Source organism: Strix aluco, chromosome 9 (genome assembly GCF_031877795.1).
Source record: "Strix aluco isolate bStrAlu1 chromosome 9, bStrAlu1.hap1, whole genome shotgun sequence".
Classification (NCBI taxonomy): Eukaryota; Metazoa; Chordata; class Aves; order Strigiformes; family Strigidae; genus Strix; species Strix aluco.
In genome coordinates this window covers 13,180,113-13,196,806 of record NC_133939.1, presented here as the reverse complement: position 1 = coordinate 13,196,806, position 16,694 = coordinate 13,180,113, and the positions used below count along the sequence as shown (strand labels likewise).

Below are 16,694 nucleotides of genomic sequence, written 5' to 3'. Positions count from 1 at the left end.
ATGTCAGAAAGTGATCTTTCAACATGGAAAGTTACTTAGAAATTCTTTCAGGTTTTTCCTCCCATTTCTCTTTGGCAATCCACAGTAAGTCACCATTAGTCACTAAAAGTATTAACCAATTTAAATGAGATCTCTTTGACCTATATATCATTTCCTTTTTGTTACTTAACCGGAGATGAAGAAAGTATGCAAAAGGCTAAAGCACAAGCTAAGACTGCACATTGAATCAGATAGTATAGCATCATTACAAAAAATACAAATAGGATGGCAAAGTCACCAGGCCCAATCATCAAGTAGCAAACTTGGAGATATGTGGGGGGGGGGTTTGTGCTGGGATATGCACACTACACACATACATCTATGACTAGAGTGCCCTCCAAATTCTAAAGATGAAGCTTAATAGATTCTTTTATTCTCTTCATCTCCTAAAAGCATGATTTTTTACTCATTTTTTATTAGTGTTGAACAATGATTGCACTGAATTAAAAAGATGAGGTTTTTCATTTCTGCCAAAAAAGAATGAGCATGAGTTGGCACAAGCTTCATATCCAGAGACTACTTGACTTGTGGACCTTGGCTGGCTCATTGGTCATGTGGCGCTCATAGCTGTCATGGGAGTGATCGGTGGTTGGCACTGATGAGAAAACAAGCCACAACATTTAGAGCATTTGGTGCTTTATGAAAGTGATTGTTTCATTCTTGCATGTAACATGTAGCTCGTATCAAGGAAGTATTAAGTAAAATGTTCTTATTAGCCACAGAAAATAGATGTGTTTCTCTCAACCACAGTTTGCAGAAGTGAAGAGCTCAAAGCCAACTTGTGAACCACACTGACAATCTTAAAGTGATGGTGAAAGATATTTTTGCTGTCAGAACAAAAATTCAACCACTTCGTTCTCACGAGGATCATTTATCCTCCACTTCATCCAGAAATACCAAACTGCTATTCTTCCTTTAAACACTGATGCCTTCTGTGCCATTAGAAGAGCTGACAGACATACTGTGTGAGGTGCATAGGGAAGTCAGAGCCCAGTACACCCACCCACAGCCAGCACTTGCACGAAAGTCAGCTGCGGACCTACAGCAACCACCACATAAAGTTTTAAATAAAAGAAAAAAACCCCAGAGAATCCCACTGACTAAGTAGTAGTTCCTGTCATCTGCTCATGATCTGAAAGGAAAATGTAAGGAAAACAAGAGGAACTACTTAAGGTATAACCTGTTCTTCTGTAAGCCTTTCTTCCCTGCTGTGACACTCATTGAATGCAACAAGAAGACTTTCTCCAACTTCCAGTAAACTTTGGATCACACTATTTTTGGATTTTAGTTTTCTGTTTTAAAAGTTTCAAGACAGTATTTTGCTATTGGTACAATTGCAACAGAAATAAATTTGGATGTTAGAGCTAAAATATACCCCGATGCCAAGAGGGAAACCACACATAAGATATTCTTTTTCTGCTCAAGCCTGAAAGTTTTATCATCTATTCAACTTACCTGCTTGATTTCTTTTGTTGGTGTTCAAAAGTAGTTTTGAACCATAAAAAACAAGGTTGAAAATGTTAAAATTTAATTTTCCAGCATTCTCAGATCTATAAATCAAAGGAGAAGATACCACAAAGCTCACAAACAGCTTCAGTTTGAACAATGGATTTTGTAGCAGAACAGTATCAGCAGATACCTTCAAATGCTGAACTATTTTCTGGCTTGGCTCTGTGGCTCCTCTGGACCACACTGCTTTGCACCTCTCAGCTGAGAGAGCAGAGTGTGTTTTGAGCCAATTAGAGTGAGAAAGTAAAAGGGGGATCTTGCTCAGCTAACAAACCCAGTCTCAGACAATGCGAAACACCTGTATTTGGAAACCTACCAAAGTCTCTGACAGGTTTTCACAAGAGACATGGAGCAAATCGGAGAGCTGCAATGCAGGTCACTGCGATGCAAATAAGGATGCCATATGTCCCTGTAAAGTCTTGCAATGCTCCCAAGGGGACACCCAGTGTAAATTGGATGATACTTCCCCAGCCTCTCACAACTATGGAGGTGTTGACCAGCCACCTACACTTAATTCAACAATGAAACTGTAACCAAAAAAAGGAGAAAATCTAACCAGTGACTTATATTGTAGAAAGTTAAAGATATTGAATTTAACTTTTCCTGGCCAATAACAGGAGATTAAGAGGATAAAGCACTCCTTTCAACCCAGCACTGGCCCAAAGGTAGCAGTGTACAAAAGGGGACATAAAGCATGGCTCTGCAAGCAAAGTAGGTTCAACCAGTCTTTATAAACTCATCACAAAACCTCTACGTGCTCCATGCTGTGTTGGTAGCACATTATAGCAAGAGCTCCAGGTCTTATTTATGCAAACATCCAAGTGTACCACCACCAAAATGTTGCCTGTAAGAAAAAAGAATTAACCCCCCCAAATGTCCCATGGTGGTAATTAGGATACAGCTCACTGCTACCAGCAGGCACTACCCTGCACAGTGCAAATGGCAATGCACAATCTCGTGACATGAATAAGAGTGACTGGATAAAAAGGAAGGGCATTAGCCTTATGTACGTAGCAGTGTAGTGAAAAATAACCTTACATTATTACTTTTTAGTAAGGAAGCACTCGTAAGTCTATATTTAAACTAAGTACCTGAAACGTTCATTTGGTTGAATGTATTATCTAACTTACCCCTTGGAGTAGTGCACTTAGTACTTTCTAGCTAAATATTCTAAACTAGACTTTGCATAAGCAAAGTGTCTCAGATGAAAAGCATTCAAACCCAGCATGTGAATGTCTCCCTGTCTTGGGAACCTTGCATGAGTTTCAGCTGAGAGGCGAGTTATGGAAGCCCTCACCCACACACCATGGGGTTCAGGCTCAGGCTGCAAACAGTCTCATTCTCAAAATGGGCATGTAGTGCACAAGGAAAGGTAAAGATCTGCTCATCCATAAATCAAAAAGTGAACTTGCCCTGTGAATACTCCTGGGTCTGAGGAATCCAACAAAAGGGCAGTTTAATCTTCATAACTGCCATTGCAACCTTTCTGTGCATGGGCTCTATTTGACCACCAATTGAGAAAAATCTTCAGTATTAGCCACAATAATTTTTTTTTGCTATCACTCTTTCTTTAAGGGAGTATAGCACACATTCTTCAAAAAGTATAAGCCTTCAGTTTGATTTGCAAAGTCTTTTCTCCTGAGTTAGGCAGGTGTCAAGAAACAGATGTGATTTGGGAGCTGAAAGTCAGTGCCTAAATCAGCATCCAACCAGACAGTTTGAGAGGGAGACATAACTCACACAGCTGAGGTGAGGCCCTCAGTCTTTATGCCTCCTGTGAAGCACCAGAGAAAATACCAAGAACGAGCCCAAGGGGCAGCAGAGGCAGGGGAAGGGACTGGAGTGACAGAGGTTTGCAGTCCTGTTCTCTTACTGCCTTTCCTTCCCCTTGTCTTCTCAGAATTTTCCTGTCTCTTTGATACATTACAGATCATATTACATTAACTCTTTAGAATATATTACTGCTATAAAACTCACCATTTCTCCAGGTCTTAGAGAGTCTTCCCTTTCCCAACTGAACAGAATTGGGATGCAACTATAAACATATACCCCAGCTCACCCTCCAAGCAGAAGAACACTTCTGCTTTCGACCAGACTACATGCAAACTCAGCATAAAGAGCATGATCCCCTTCAAACACAGCAACCAAACTCTGCTGCAGAAAACTTAGGGCATAGGGCTCAAGTTGACCAAAAACTTGTGTAAGTCTATCATAGTTTTACTGTCTTCCATTTCACATTCAGATGTGAGTCAGTGAAAAAGGATGAAATTTTAGGTACAAACAACATGGACTAAAGAGTGTGGAAAGAACAGCTAATAGAGGATAAAAAAGGATTAGAAAGCAGAAAAAAACAAACATCAATCACTGGAAGTTACTTAAACCATTCTTTCTCATTATTACATTACAGGAAAAACACAGTTTGGGGGTTTTTTTCAGTGCCGAGAAATCTAAGTTGAATTCTTACCTCAGTAATTCAATGCAAACTCAGAGTAATGCTATTCAGTTCAACAGAAGTTCTCTCCATTTTAGCAAGAGCCCTTGAGAGTAAAATCAAATGTGGGTATACATAGTCTCCTCTGAGATGGGCTGTCACCTCCTATAGCTACAGGTTCAATTAAACATGCAGAACCAAAATAGCTCCAGAATCAGTGTCAGACAGTGACTGATGGCTGGGAAAGCACCAAAAGGAATTATTACATCCCTTTCATGTATTAGTCTCACATACATCACAAAAGCTCACACAAATATACAGCAGTGTCCCAGGCAAGATTAGATGGATTCATGGATAACAGGTCAACAAACAAATGATAAAGGCAATAGGCAGGGATGACCCCTCTAACATCACTAATCCCATAACTTTGACTGCTGAGGAGAAGGCAAAAAGGCTGCAAAATGTGGCCAAGGCTGAAGACAAAGGACTGGCCTAGCTGGGCAACTCATCTGACCCAGCAGGGAATTTTGTACATTTTTTCATATTCATGTATGTTTCCCTAAAGTTACTGTACTGTTTTACTGCGCATGAGCTAAGAAGCTGAAATTATTGAATAATTCATTGTTACTTACAAATTTATCATTTTCCTACTGTATTGGTCACATTCCTAAGTAATTATTATATCCCTCATACCAGACCTATATGTTGTAGGACCAGCGTGGGAGTGGATCTAGATTTGTAGGTGCATACTTTTTGTGCAAATCTGTACATTTCAGATAGTATCCTTTGCTGTTGTGAGTCCCATGAAGAGGACTATAGGGCCATCTCAATCTTCAGTAGGACTGCAAGAACCTGCCTAAGCAAAAGATTTGGGAAGTTTGCTAAAAACAGTCAAGGGGAAACAGAGAAGAGTGTTTTACTTTTTAAACCTGCCAGAATAGCATGAAACCCCATGTATTTAGTGAGGAAACATTTAAATCTTGTAACACTGGTATTTGTTCTCCCTCATCTCTGTCATTACCCATGCACGGCTACTGCTCCATCTCTACTATAGACCATTTTGAGGCACAGGTGGCTCCCAAGCCATGTACCCTGTCAAATAGATGCAAAATTCTTTGGGAACAGGATTAGCTCTATTGTTTTTGTGCCAGTCAAGCACCAAACTTTAGTCTGGGTCTTGATTTCCTGCTGCCTTTGGGCAAGGACAGGCCAGGATTATCTGGCTGTTCCTTTAAGGGTGCTGAAAGTGAATGCTGAAAGCCAGCTGGAAATGTTTTCAAAGGAGGTGTCATCAGAGCAAGCTGAAATACTGGAAGAACAGGATAAACACAAAAACCAAATAGAGTCCAGTAGTTGCAGTACACACAGCACAGCCAGAAGAAAGACTGGAAATACTAAAAGGGGACCTTTCCCTTGGAAGTAAGAAAGGAAGAGCTCCAGGAGACAAGGTATGATTATATACGTACTTCAGAAATCCTGCAGTGACAAGGGAAAGAGGGAGAAAAAAAAAAGAGAGCAGTCTGGTGGGGAACGTGGTGGGGCTGGGTCAGGCCGTATGGGAGAAGAGCTGACAGCTCCGGCACTAACCAAGAATTGATGGGGGAGTCAAGAAACAGAGAATTGTCTTGATGCAGGACACCACCAAGGCGTCCCACCATCTCCTCAAAAGTTAAGAAAAACCTAGATTTATAGAAGACAAATTGACCATAAGGGGTGACTGAGTGGGAACAAGTTGGATCCCTCCCCCTTAAGCACCAAGGTACAGATGTCGTTGTCAGAAGTTTGTGGTTACCAATGCAGAAAGGAGCAATTATACCAGCAGCCGTCAGAGCTGAGCGGGGGCTGCAGCAGAGCCCTTCACTGACTGCGAAAGGCTGGGATGTGAGGCGGGCGCACACCCCACTGCCAGCAGAGCAGGGCTCACCTCCCACTCCCCAGGGGCAGAGCAGCTGCCCTGCAAGCCCTCAGCCTGCTGCCTTTCCCGGCTCAGCACCAGTGGCAGGTTTTTCCTGCATAGCTGATTAAATCTGGTGGGAAACTTTTCATCTGACTTACCTGCCAGCCTAACACCCATGCCTTAAAGAGTAAATCTACAGAATAGAGGTACATGTCTAACAGAAAACCGCAAACAGTGCATATGCTGGGACTGGAGGGATGTTTTCTGTATTTTCCTAAAGTTTCTCTGTATTTTCCTAAAGTTTTTCTGTATATAACTCAAAGCAGAAATTACCACGCACGATGGCACAGCCCTGCCACAGATGGGCAGCATCAGAGGTGCAGCACACAGCACCCCGCAAGCCCTGGGAATACAGCAGTTTGTCCCACTCACCTCCCAGTGTGCAGGACCTTTTGAAAGGATCCACAAACCCTGCTGCCTTTGTGTCATGCAGCCGGCTGGGGGGGGAGCAAACATGGCAAGACCTGAAACAGACTGGAGCAGAGAACCTAGGCTGGGAAGGGGAAAATGTAACCTGGCTAAATCACAGAGCTAACTTCTACAAATGTTCTTCATTACAGTGCTAGAGATGCTCTTCATCCCTCCTCCTCTTGATGCCTTTCTCAGGACCTCTCAGTACCATATGAGGCATTCACATGGCATTAGGGAGCTGTAATGCTTTAAGGATTATCAGGTGAAAGGAGAGTGAGAGGATGTTATGGTGACTAAGTGAGTGTGATCCTGGGCAGGGCCGAAACTGGTCCTGCTAAAGCCATGTCTGCAGCAGGAGCTGTTACAACAACTGGGGAGAAAGGAAGGACAGAAATGCTTCTTTCCTTGAGCACTCCGAATGTGTCTAACATTCCTCCAATACACATTTTTCCTTTACTGGGGTCATCTTGCCCTCTAGTGGTTCACGCTGCAGAGCTGACAGAGTGAAGTTCATTTCTGCTGTAAATCCTGTAATGTTAGTGGTTTCAGCCATTATGCATAAAATGAAATAATTCAAATTCCCTTTGATCTGCACCCATTTCTTAGTGCGTCAGGCCATTAGTAAAATGTGCTATCATGGTGTGAAGTTAGAAAAGAAGATGCATAATGCCTGCTGTCTTATACATTATATATCACACCCTATAAGAGAATCCTCTGCCCACTCAGTCTGGAGTGGTGTAGTCAACAGGTACATGAACATTTTTGGTTGTTTTGGAAGAGATCTTTCTTCAACTTTACAAAAAAGTTTTAGGAAGAACGCTGGTGGCAAAATACTTAATTTTTAAGATTAAAACATTTGGCTGAAAAAAAGTTCTCTGGAGGTAAATAGGTAGGCAAAAGCAGAGTGATAGAAATCCCAGCATATAACAAGCACCCTCCAGAGGGCTCCAAAAGATATAAATTGTACAGGTTTAGATTCCTGACATTGCTTATACCAACACAAATATGGAGTATTACTTATTGTCTGTTTCCTTTGTGTGTCCCCCATTACTCCCATTTTGACTTCTCTCTGGGCTCTGTACAGCAGAGTTCCAAAGTCTAATTTATTCCATAAGTCTGAGCTAGAGACAAGAGCAAAAATAGCTGCTTCATTTCATTTTAGTGTGAACTATTACCTTTAGTGCCCACAGATGTTTTTTATAGATTGAAAATAAGATGTCTGTATCCAAACTGGACTTCTGATGCAGTTAATTCCAGCTGATGATCTGGCTTCACATCCTTTCTGCATTCATTAGCAAGTCTCATCTGTTATGCTCCAGAATTACTCTTCTGCAACAGGAAAGCAATCCACATCTAGGAAGTGAAGGAGAAAAAGTAGCAATTGTGAACTAGTTACTTGTCATTCAACAAGGTGCTTGGCTGTGACCAGTCACGGTGTCAAGTGAAATCTCAGTGCTCAGCTGTCTTCAGTGACTTGTCTAGAAAGGCTTTTCCTGTGGTTAGCTTGATCAGTGCAGATTGAATGACGGTGTAATTTGTCTCCCATCTTCCAAGTCATTCTTGGAGAAACAGCAGACAAATGTAAGGAAAAGCTGTTCACTTTAACATTATGAAGAAAAATGTATTCCAAGTGCCAGCCTCTAAAGAGCACTCCTTAGCATTAGAAACCACAAAATAAAAGTCAATTACGAGACATCTTTGTGCTTGCACGGGCAGTATCATGCTTCTAACAAACTTCCTCCTCAGCTTTGCTGCAGAGGCCATGGGCTGCTGGAAGCAAGAGAAAAGCAACACCTGGACTTTTCCCACCGTGATCCTCTGCCTCTATGGATTCTTCTACATGATGAAACCATCAGAACCTTTCCTAACACCCTATCTAACAGGACCAGATAAAAACCTGACCATGGATGAGGTATGGTTTCACTCTCCCTTTTCTTTTACATGGAGCAGCAAAAATAAAGAAGCAAAACTTTGTTTAAAGTTTTTAAACAACTATAATAACCAAAAAAAAGCACAACTGTAACCACCTTTGGAAGGTTACAATTTGCAGCAGATGGCATAAATAAAAAATCAATTTAATGGATTTAAGATCCATTTGCTGGCTCAACAGTCACATGATGCTTCAGTGTGGTTATATGTTTTATTAATCTCTTCAGAGCAAACACCTCCCCCTACAATGCTATTTAAAATAAATGAACTTCCTTTCACAAAGAATAACAACGGAGAGATTTTCTCTTCTCTTCTAGGTTACCAACCAGATTTTCCCAGTCTGGACATACTCCTACCTTGCACTCCTTTTCCCAGTCTTCCTGATTACAGACTACGTGCGCTACAAGCCCGTCCTCCTCCTCCAGGGCATCAGCTTCATCGTCACGTGGCTCTTGCTCCTCTTCGCACACGGAGTGGTGGCCATGCAGGTGGTGGAATTCTTCTATGGGATGGTGACAGCCACCGAGGTCGCCTATTACGCCTACATCTACAGTGTCGTCAGCACCGATCACTATCAGAGAGTGACGAGCTATTGCAGGAGTATCACTCTTGTTGCAGCCACCATTGCGGCGGTGCTGGGGCAGCTGCTGGTTTCCTTAGCAGGTGTATCCTACTTTCACCTTAACGCCATCACTTTGGCTTCTGTGTCCCTGGCATTTGTGTGTTCCTTTTTCCTCCCAATGCCCCAAAAGAGTATGTTCTTCCACAGGAAAGATATCTCAGAAACTCTCCCTGGACCAGATAGAGCTGTGGCTACAGTCGGCGCCGACGGGCCACCGAGCTGCCAAGAGGACAAGAGCTCTGTATCTGCTGACAGGGCACCAGCACCTGAGCAGCAGGCTGATAATCCCAAACCCCAGAGTCACATGCTCAGAGTACTGGTGCAGCTGGGCAGGGACCTGAGGGACTGCTACAGCTCTAGGAAACTTCTGTACTGGTCCCTGTGGTGGGCTCTGGCTACAGCAGGCTTTAACCAGGTTCTGAATTACATCCAAGTGCTGTGGGACTTCAGAGCCCCCTCTCACAGCTCTGCAGTGTACAACGGAGCTGTTGAAGCAATAGCAACTTTTCTGAGTAAGTTCGTGTCTAAGCATCGATCACAAAGGCAGTCTCTAAAGTTTTACTTCAGAAGACTTTTAAAGTACCATTCCATTGCAGGCACTCCAGGAAGCCAGTGTATACAACCTGCATTCAAGACCTAGTTCTTTGATGTGCAAAACAGTTCAAATGCTAGCTCTGCTATTTTTCTTTAGGACTGGGACACTCAACTTTATCCTACTAGTATGCAGAGACTGTACAAATCACACAGACTTTACATCCAGCTGCTAAATCCATCCAGAGGCACCCGTGTTTCTTTGGATGAGGCTGTTGTTTGGCTTCTTTTCCCCAAACAAGTACCACACAGTTCCCATAACAGTGGTATCCGCTTACACAGATGAGAGAAGTTTTTCATAAATATTTTACACAAAAAGAACATAATCCTCTTATTAAGATCTTTGTCTAGTGAAATACTCCTGTTCAGCAGGACAGAAAGAAGAATTTTAGTCATTCCAAGAAACAGAGATTTGCAGAAGTAGGCTGTATTGAATTCATTACGCTACTAATGTTAACCATTGTGCTTTTGCACTGGAAGCGGATGCCCAAACCATACAGGCAAAGTAATGTTACAGAAGGGTAACATTGGAGGGTACAACCCTGACTTGGCAGTGTTTCACATGTTCATATTGTGCTGCTATAGAGAGCTTGCACAAGACATTGGGGTGTGATCAGCCAGGGAAAATAAACACGTCTACATCATACCTGGTCATTCAGGTTACCCTTACAACCATTAAGGAGATACAGATATTTCTAAGATTAAAAATTACTCTCGTCTTGAGGTAGGCAACTAAATAGACCAACTGAATCATTAATTAGGAGCACTTAACTCCTGTAGTGTATACTCCTTGATGAATTCCTCTTTCTCATGGAATTGCCTATTTCTCAATGCAGAGGCATAGAAGTTTTTAAATTGTGTGAGACTCCTATGGATAGTCAGGTGGCTTACCTTCACAATAGATGTGTCTCTGTAGCAGGCTCACCAAAAGCAAACAGTGCCTATCCTTTTTCATTTCCCTGAATGTATTCACACTTGATACCTCACAAAACCCTTTATTGGCAGCTTGGCCCCTTCATGAGCTGCACAGAGTTAAACTGTTACACTAGAAGGTTTACTAGTTTAGCTATAAAGTAAGCTAGTAGAAGCTGGTAGAATTGTTCTTCTTGAGCTCTAAACTGTGTTCCTAATTCTCTCCCTAGAGATACATGCTGGGTACAGACAGCTATATCATGAATCCTTCTACGTAACAGTTTATCCTGTGAAGTGGAATAAAACATTAAGAATGAAATGGCAGAGACTTGATTTATGCAGTTGGCTAAAAATGACCAGTCATCTGCATGATTTCAGAAGTGATTAGAAATGCTTTCAAAACACTTCAGAACTACTCTGCTTCATTATTCAGCATTGTTTTTCAGCATGTGAGGGTTGCAAGACTTGGTGATGTAGACTATAAAACAGATATAATATTTACATGGGTTTTTTTCCTCTTTTTCTAGGCTCGGTAACATCTTTCACAGTACAATATATGAAAATTAATTGGGACCTTTTTGGAGAACTGTCCTTAGGGATCTTCTCTGCAATAGATGCTGGTTCTCTATTTCTCATGCACTTCACTACCAACATCTGGGCATGCTACGCTGGCTATCTCATTTTCAAAGCATGCTATATGCTCCTCATAACAATAACAACGTAAGTATAAAACCTACAGTGCTGCCATTATACACAGAATACTAACCATACTTTAAGTTTACTTTGGGCATCCCTCCTTTTACTCAGAGGTAGCTGATCTAATGCTAGACATAACTGTTTACATAAAGACAAGGACACTTAAGTGTCTAGTTTTGTTATTTTCATTCTTCTAAGCAAACATAAAAGAAAAATTATCAAAAGGACATTGAACATTTACTTAGGGAGAAATTAAACAAGGTACAAGTTATCTTTATTACGAAAGGCAATGGTAACAGCGAAACACATAAGCTATTTTCTTCCTTCCTGGCATGGAAGATACAAAGTGAACAATAGGGACAAGCATGTCTTGACAAACATCGTTGAAGATTTCCTTATGTCTAGACCACCTTGCTGATACACTTTTTAACATACTATGAACTGCATGAATGCAAGAAAAGATTTGGCATAGAGTGTTTCCCAACATAACTTTATACATATAATTTTTAATGATATTATGATGTAAAGAAGTAACAAAAGAGAACATCTGACATATAAACTCAGACAAGATCTCTTAGGGGACCAAGCTATTCTGTTGTCAGAAATAGAAAAATAAAAATAATATAACAAAGATAATAGATAATCTGTGTAATAAATATATTTTTATTACTCCAGTTATTTTATTGATTGGCATGTCTTTAGACATACTACACTATTTCATTAACAAAAATACCAGATGCATTTTTATGTCAAAACCCAAAATTATTCAGATACCATTTTAAAAAACTACTAAAACTATAATGCATGACAAGATTATACCTATCTTGAATGAAGCCAAGTGAATTTTCATTTTGGTGGACTGTTAGTACATTATAGTGGATCACACCTGGACTATTTCAACATATTCTACAAAAAAAAAAAAAAAGTAAAACTTGCACAAAAAAATCTTGCTAAAAATCAATTAAAAGAGTACTGCAGGAATCACACCCTTTTGTTCAGATAGAAACTTCGGAGGTAAATATTGCAGGGAAAATCTACAGGGTCCTGACAGAAAAAAACAGCATGCTACCTCCACTGTAAAGCCACAAAGCAAAAAGTGATTCACAGCATCATAGAAAAGTTGGTTGGAAGGTACCCATAGTGACCTTCTAGTGTAACCTCCCAGCCAGGACAGGACTCCTGCCAGTGCCAGATCAGGTCATGCTTTTGTCTGGCGAGGTCTTTGAAAGCCTCCAACTGTGGAGACTTCACAACCTGTCTGGCACAGTCTGTGAAGGTACAAAAGGAACAAAGGGGAAGGTTAAAGACATCTGATATTCTACTAGATAAAGAAGATCACCTGATAATATGGTTTGGAAAAGCAACACAGAAAAGTACAAAAAACGTCAAAACATGCTATGGTAGTCAAGACATTTTTTTAGAGGAAGCAAGGGAGCAAACAAACAAATGAAGCACCATTTACTCTGTCCTTGATATATCATCTGCATGAATCGTTTCTTTTCATCAACTAAATGGAGAGCAACAGCTCTCCAGCCAGTGTGAAGTAACTGACCTGCCAGTCTCACATTAGGTTCCAGATTGCAGTCAATCTGAGCATGGAACGCTATGCCTTGATGTTTGGATTCAACAACTTCATTGCACTGGTGATTCAGACCATTCTTACAGTAGTCGTTGTGGATTCAAGAGGCCTGGGACTGGACATAGTGATTCAGGTAAGTGCTATTAACTTACTTCCTGTTTACTGCTTAGTGAACTCATCTTCAATAGTTCACCAAGAAAGAAATTTCTATGCCAAAGGACAATTTAATTCCCTCTTTCTTCTACAGAAACCTAGACATCTTGCTCTTCCTTTGTATCAGTCATCATTCTTCCCTTTTGCCTTTTAGTGCAGCATTTAGGATTACAGATGCTGGTCTTTGACTTTTTAAAGGCAGATACACAAGAAAGTAAATAATCAGACCCTGGTATCTGACCAACTTTTGATAATTAATAGCACACTGAATAACAACCTCTCTGCCCAAAAGTTCAGGCTCAGATGCAGAATCAACATGACCACATGTTATTAGGGGAGTTCAAGACCATGAGACACAGCCTGGACTATTGGATTTATTTCAGGTCAAGTGAAAAGGGCACCTGCCTGCTAATTCCAGTTTAGGAGCAAACCTGGTCAGTATCTTAATGTGAATAACAGAGATTTTTACCCATAGTTTGAGCACTTAATTTGGGGTGGGATATCCTATCTCACAACAGTGTCCCTAACTTCAGTCAGCCCCATTCCACTCATGTTGGAGTCAACTGAAATGTCCCAACTTCCTCATTTTCTCAGATGGGGTCTCAGCTGGGGCAGCTTCCTACTCCCACAGATTTGAAGACTAAAGCTATTCAGATATTCAGAGAAGGCAAAAGTTACCTTAAAAGAGTAAAGATTGAATTAAACACTAAAAAATAAAACTTTAAAGTGGATGCCAGGAATATATAGGACTTCATAAATAGCCTTGCCGCTGTTGTTGGAAATATTGATACAAAGTCACGATATATTTACTGAAGCCAGTGTGATGATAACACTGAAATGTGCAAGCAAGAGCAAAAAAGGACCAACTCAGACTCTTCACTTAAATTATTCATGACTGTGTGGGTAATGAATCTACTTCTACATTTTGCACTAATAGAAAAAATCCTGTTCCTATCCCTCCCCGCCTCTGATGTTTATTAAGAGGCATAAGGATTGGAAGCAGGGGGCAGTTCATTCCTCAAAGATCTGCCGTTTGCTGGAAAAGCTAAGACTTTGCTTAATCACAAAGCAAAACCTTGAACATAGAGAAACCGTGCCAGAATACAGGTAAACAAAGTAATAGAGTGTTCGTCATCTCCAGAAGAAATAGCATTTCCCTGATGTGTCTTTCATTAATTCTTCTGCCTTTTTCTCTCCCCCTCCCAGTTTTTGATTTATGGCAGCTACTTTGCAGTCATAGCTGGGATTTTCTTGGTCAGAAGCATTTTCATGCTTGTCTCAAGCAAATGCAAAAGGAAGACAGCAAGATCTTACAAAGAGCATCTGAACCATGCTGAACATGAATCAAAAGAGCAGATTGTAACTGACTATACGACACGGCTGTAGGAGTCAGACAGGCAGGCTCACGTGGCCAGGCCCGCGTGGGAGAAGAGCTCCTGCTACAGCATGCAGGGAACAGCAGTGCAAGATGAATGTACAACACAGCCCTGAAAAGCTATGCTGAATCGCTACAGCACTTCATTACAACATATGCCAGCTAAGAGATCACCATAATGGCCCTGTGCCAAGAAAAGATAAGTTGCTTTAGATTCTTATTTATTTGCCTATAAACAGGTTATCAGCAGTAATTTATACACAAGAACAGAGCAACCACCTTGGATCCCACCATGCATGATGGCAAAGATCAGCGTTCACCCTGCCCTTGCTTGTTCCAGCTCTTGTATATGGTGTTGGCAAGCTGCTTCCATGCAGATTTGCTCATGCATGTGGGTGAAGGGTCTATCCCCTCCTTTGCACATATCTTGTTCTGAACCAAGGAAGAAGGGATTGCATTTGCATCATTATTTTCTTTCCTAGGCGATTCAGTGACAGACTCCTCCCTTCTAATTTAAAAGCCCATGTCAGAAGTGGGCCCTTTGCACACAACGGTGCAGAAAAGCAGGGTTTGCACAACCTATCTGAGAAGGTTCACTAAAACACTGCTAAGCCACAGTTATTGCTTGGCCCACATTTGAGAGCTGCAACCTAAACACTGTACTGAGACCATAGCAATCTCAGCCCAGAAGGGAAAAACTTCAGAATCAAAAAAAATGAAAGAGCTCCACTCCTTTCCTTGTGCTTCCAGTAAAAGTAAATTCAGTTCTGAGTGTCTTCCTGTTTCAACAGGAAAAGAAAAAAAATAAAATCAAAGGGATTGAGTAGTATGGACTGAAGCCAGAGAAGTACATTGTGGAGAAATTTGGCTGATTCTGCACAGGAAAACTTCAGACTGACACAAATATCCAGGAAAATTTATAACTGAAAAGGCTAGCATCATGTGTGCTTTTGAGTGCCAGGTGAGGGAGGCCCACTGACCTTGGCCAAGGGTTTGGCAGGGTCAGCATCTCAGAATTCATCAAGAAGCTTCAAGTCCTATGGCTAATTTAATCCAGCACATAGGACATTTAGTCCAGGAGAAGAAAAAAGGCTGTAAATGAGTTTGCGTAGTGAATGCCTAATTTAATATAAATGATATCCATATATTAAAGTTATTTCTGTACTGTTGTTTGCTTCTAGCTTCCAATACCTACATCTAACTAATAAAAATAGAAAATACTTAGCATTTGGAAAATAGTATTTTTCCTGTAGAGACACAAGCTATCATTTGTACAGACATATGTGCTTTTGATACAATTGTCACATACCGCAACTAGGCAAACTGCCCAGAGGTGAGAGCAGGCAGGACAGAAACAATTTATTTCAAGTCACAAGAATAACAGGTAGGATTTGACAAATGAACCTAGCTAATTTTCTAGGCTCTTTGCTTGCTATTGTGCATCGCATGGACATTCTCTGTTGTAAACTGGCTCTAAGCAGAACAGCTTAACCAATGCAGTTGTAAAAGCAGGAGATGTACATAGTCTTCACTAAACAGTATCTTTTATCACTGCAGAACTGAGGGCATGATATTCTCACCTGAAGAAACGGGGACAAAGTCCAGCAGAGCAAGGACTATTTTGTTTTACTTTTCCTTGTGAGTAGGAATCTTCTTTTGAGGCATTTAGTTAAAGAACTAGGTGCCAGTTCTGGACTAGAAGCTAACTGGAGTTTGGGTTTAAATGAAAAAGAGGAACTTGGTATTTCCAGCTCCATGGTCTCAGACTGCCTTTGGTGCAGAAAGTTAATAAATATTTCTCCCTATATAGCATCTGACAAAAGGAAAGGAATCAGCAACATGTGAAATTTTTGCTGTTATTAAAAAAATAATGGCAGTAGTAAGTTGGAGGAAAGGAGCTAGAAAGGTAGAAATAACCATAAAAATTCTTCCTTTCTGAAGTGGTCAGAGCTCACTGTCTTTTGTGTGTATGGGATGTCACTGAGGAGCAAAGGAACCAAGCAGACACAATGTATTTGGTTTGCAGCTGTAGAGAATACTATCTTCAGAAAACAGTTAAGACTTTAAAATAAAAAATCTATTGCTATTCTCTCAAATTTTCAAAAGAACGATTCTGAGGTTGGGAGTTGTGGGGAGCGTTTGACGGGGGGGGGGAGGAATAGAGAAGGAAGAGGGCAGCTCTTAGGAGCATTAGTAAGGACATGACACATTGGAGGTAGAAACAACAGCAAGAGAAAGGTAAGGCCTTATGTTACCCTCGGTTTTCAGCTGCAAATTGCTGTTAACCCAGCAATCAGAGATTTCATTCAGAACAGTAAGATGCACACATCTACCTGTGTGTTCATGTACATACACACTCTTTGGAGAGGAGGTAGTTGAGGCTTGTCAGGTTATGAGCAAGGCTGGAACCACAGGCTCTAGTTCTGCAGGAAAACAAAACTGAACAAATCCCCCTCTCCTTGCAGCTTTTAGTATTAAGTACTTACCTTT

The 16,694-nt window shown here is 41.0% G+C and overlaps 1 protein-coding gene across 1 annotated transcript; it reads left to right on the top strand.

The window, feature by feature from the left end:
- The first annotated feature begins 5,325 nt into the window (after window positions 1-5,325).
- On the top strand, window positions 5,326-14,215 carry LOC141927360 (thiamine transporter 2-like). The gene is made up of 6 exons (XM_074834537.1): window positions 5,326-5,427; window positions 8,094-8,259; window positions 8,594-9,410; window positions 10,929-11,121; window positions 12,668-12,809; window positions 14,036-14,215. Exons 2-6 carry the CDS (start codon window positions 8,110-8,112, stop codon window positions 14,213-14,215), a joined length of 1,482 nt encoding a protein of 493 aa, XP_074690638.1. The 5' UTR covers window positions 5,326-5,427; window positions 8,094-8,109.
- The last annotated feature ends 2,479 nt before the right edge of the window (window positions 14,216-16,694 follow it).

Bases quoted from the DNA above. Each gene is read 5' to 3' on its own strand.
- LOC141927360 (XM_074834537.1), top strand. From the start codon at position 8,110: ATGGGCTGCTGGAAGCAAGAGAAAAGCAACACCTGGACTTTTCCCACC. The intron at 9,411-10,928 runs GTAAGTTCGTGT...CTCTTTTTCTAG, and splicing joins AGCAATAGCAACTTTTCTGA to GCTCGGTAACATCTTTCACA. The intron at 11,122-12,667 runs GTAAGTATAAAA...GTCTCACATTAG, and splicing joins CTCCTCATAACAATAACAAC to GTTCCAGATTGCAGTCAATC.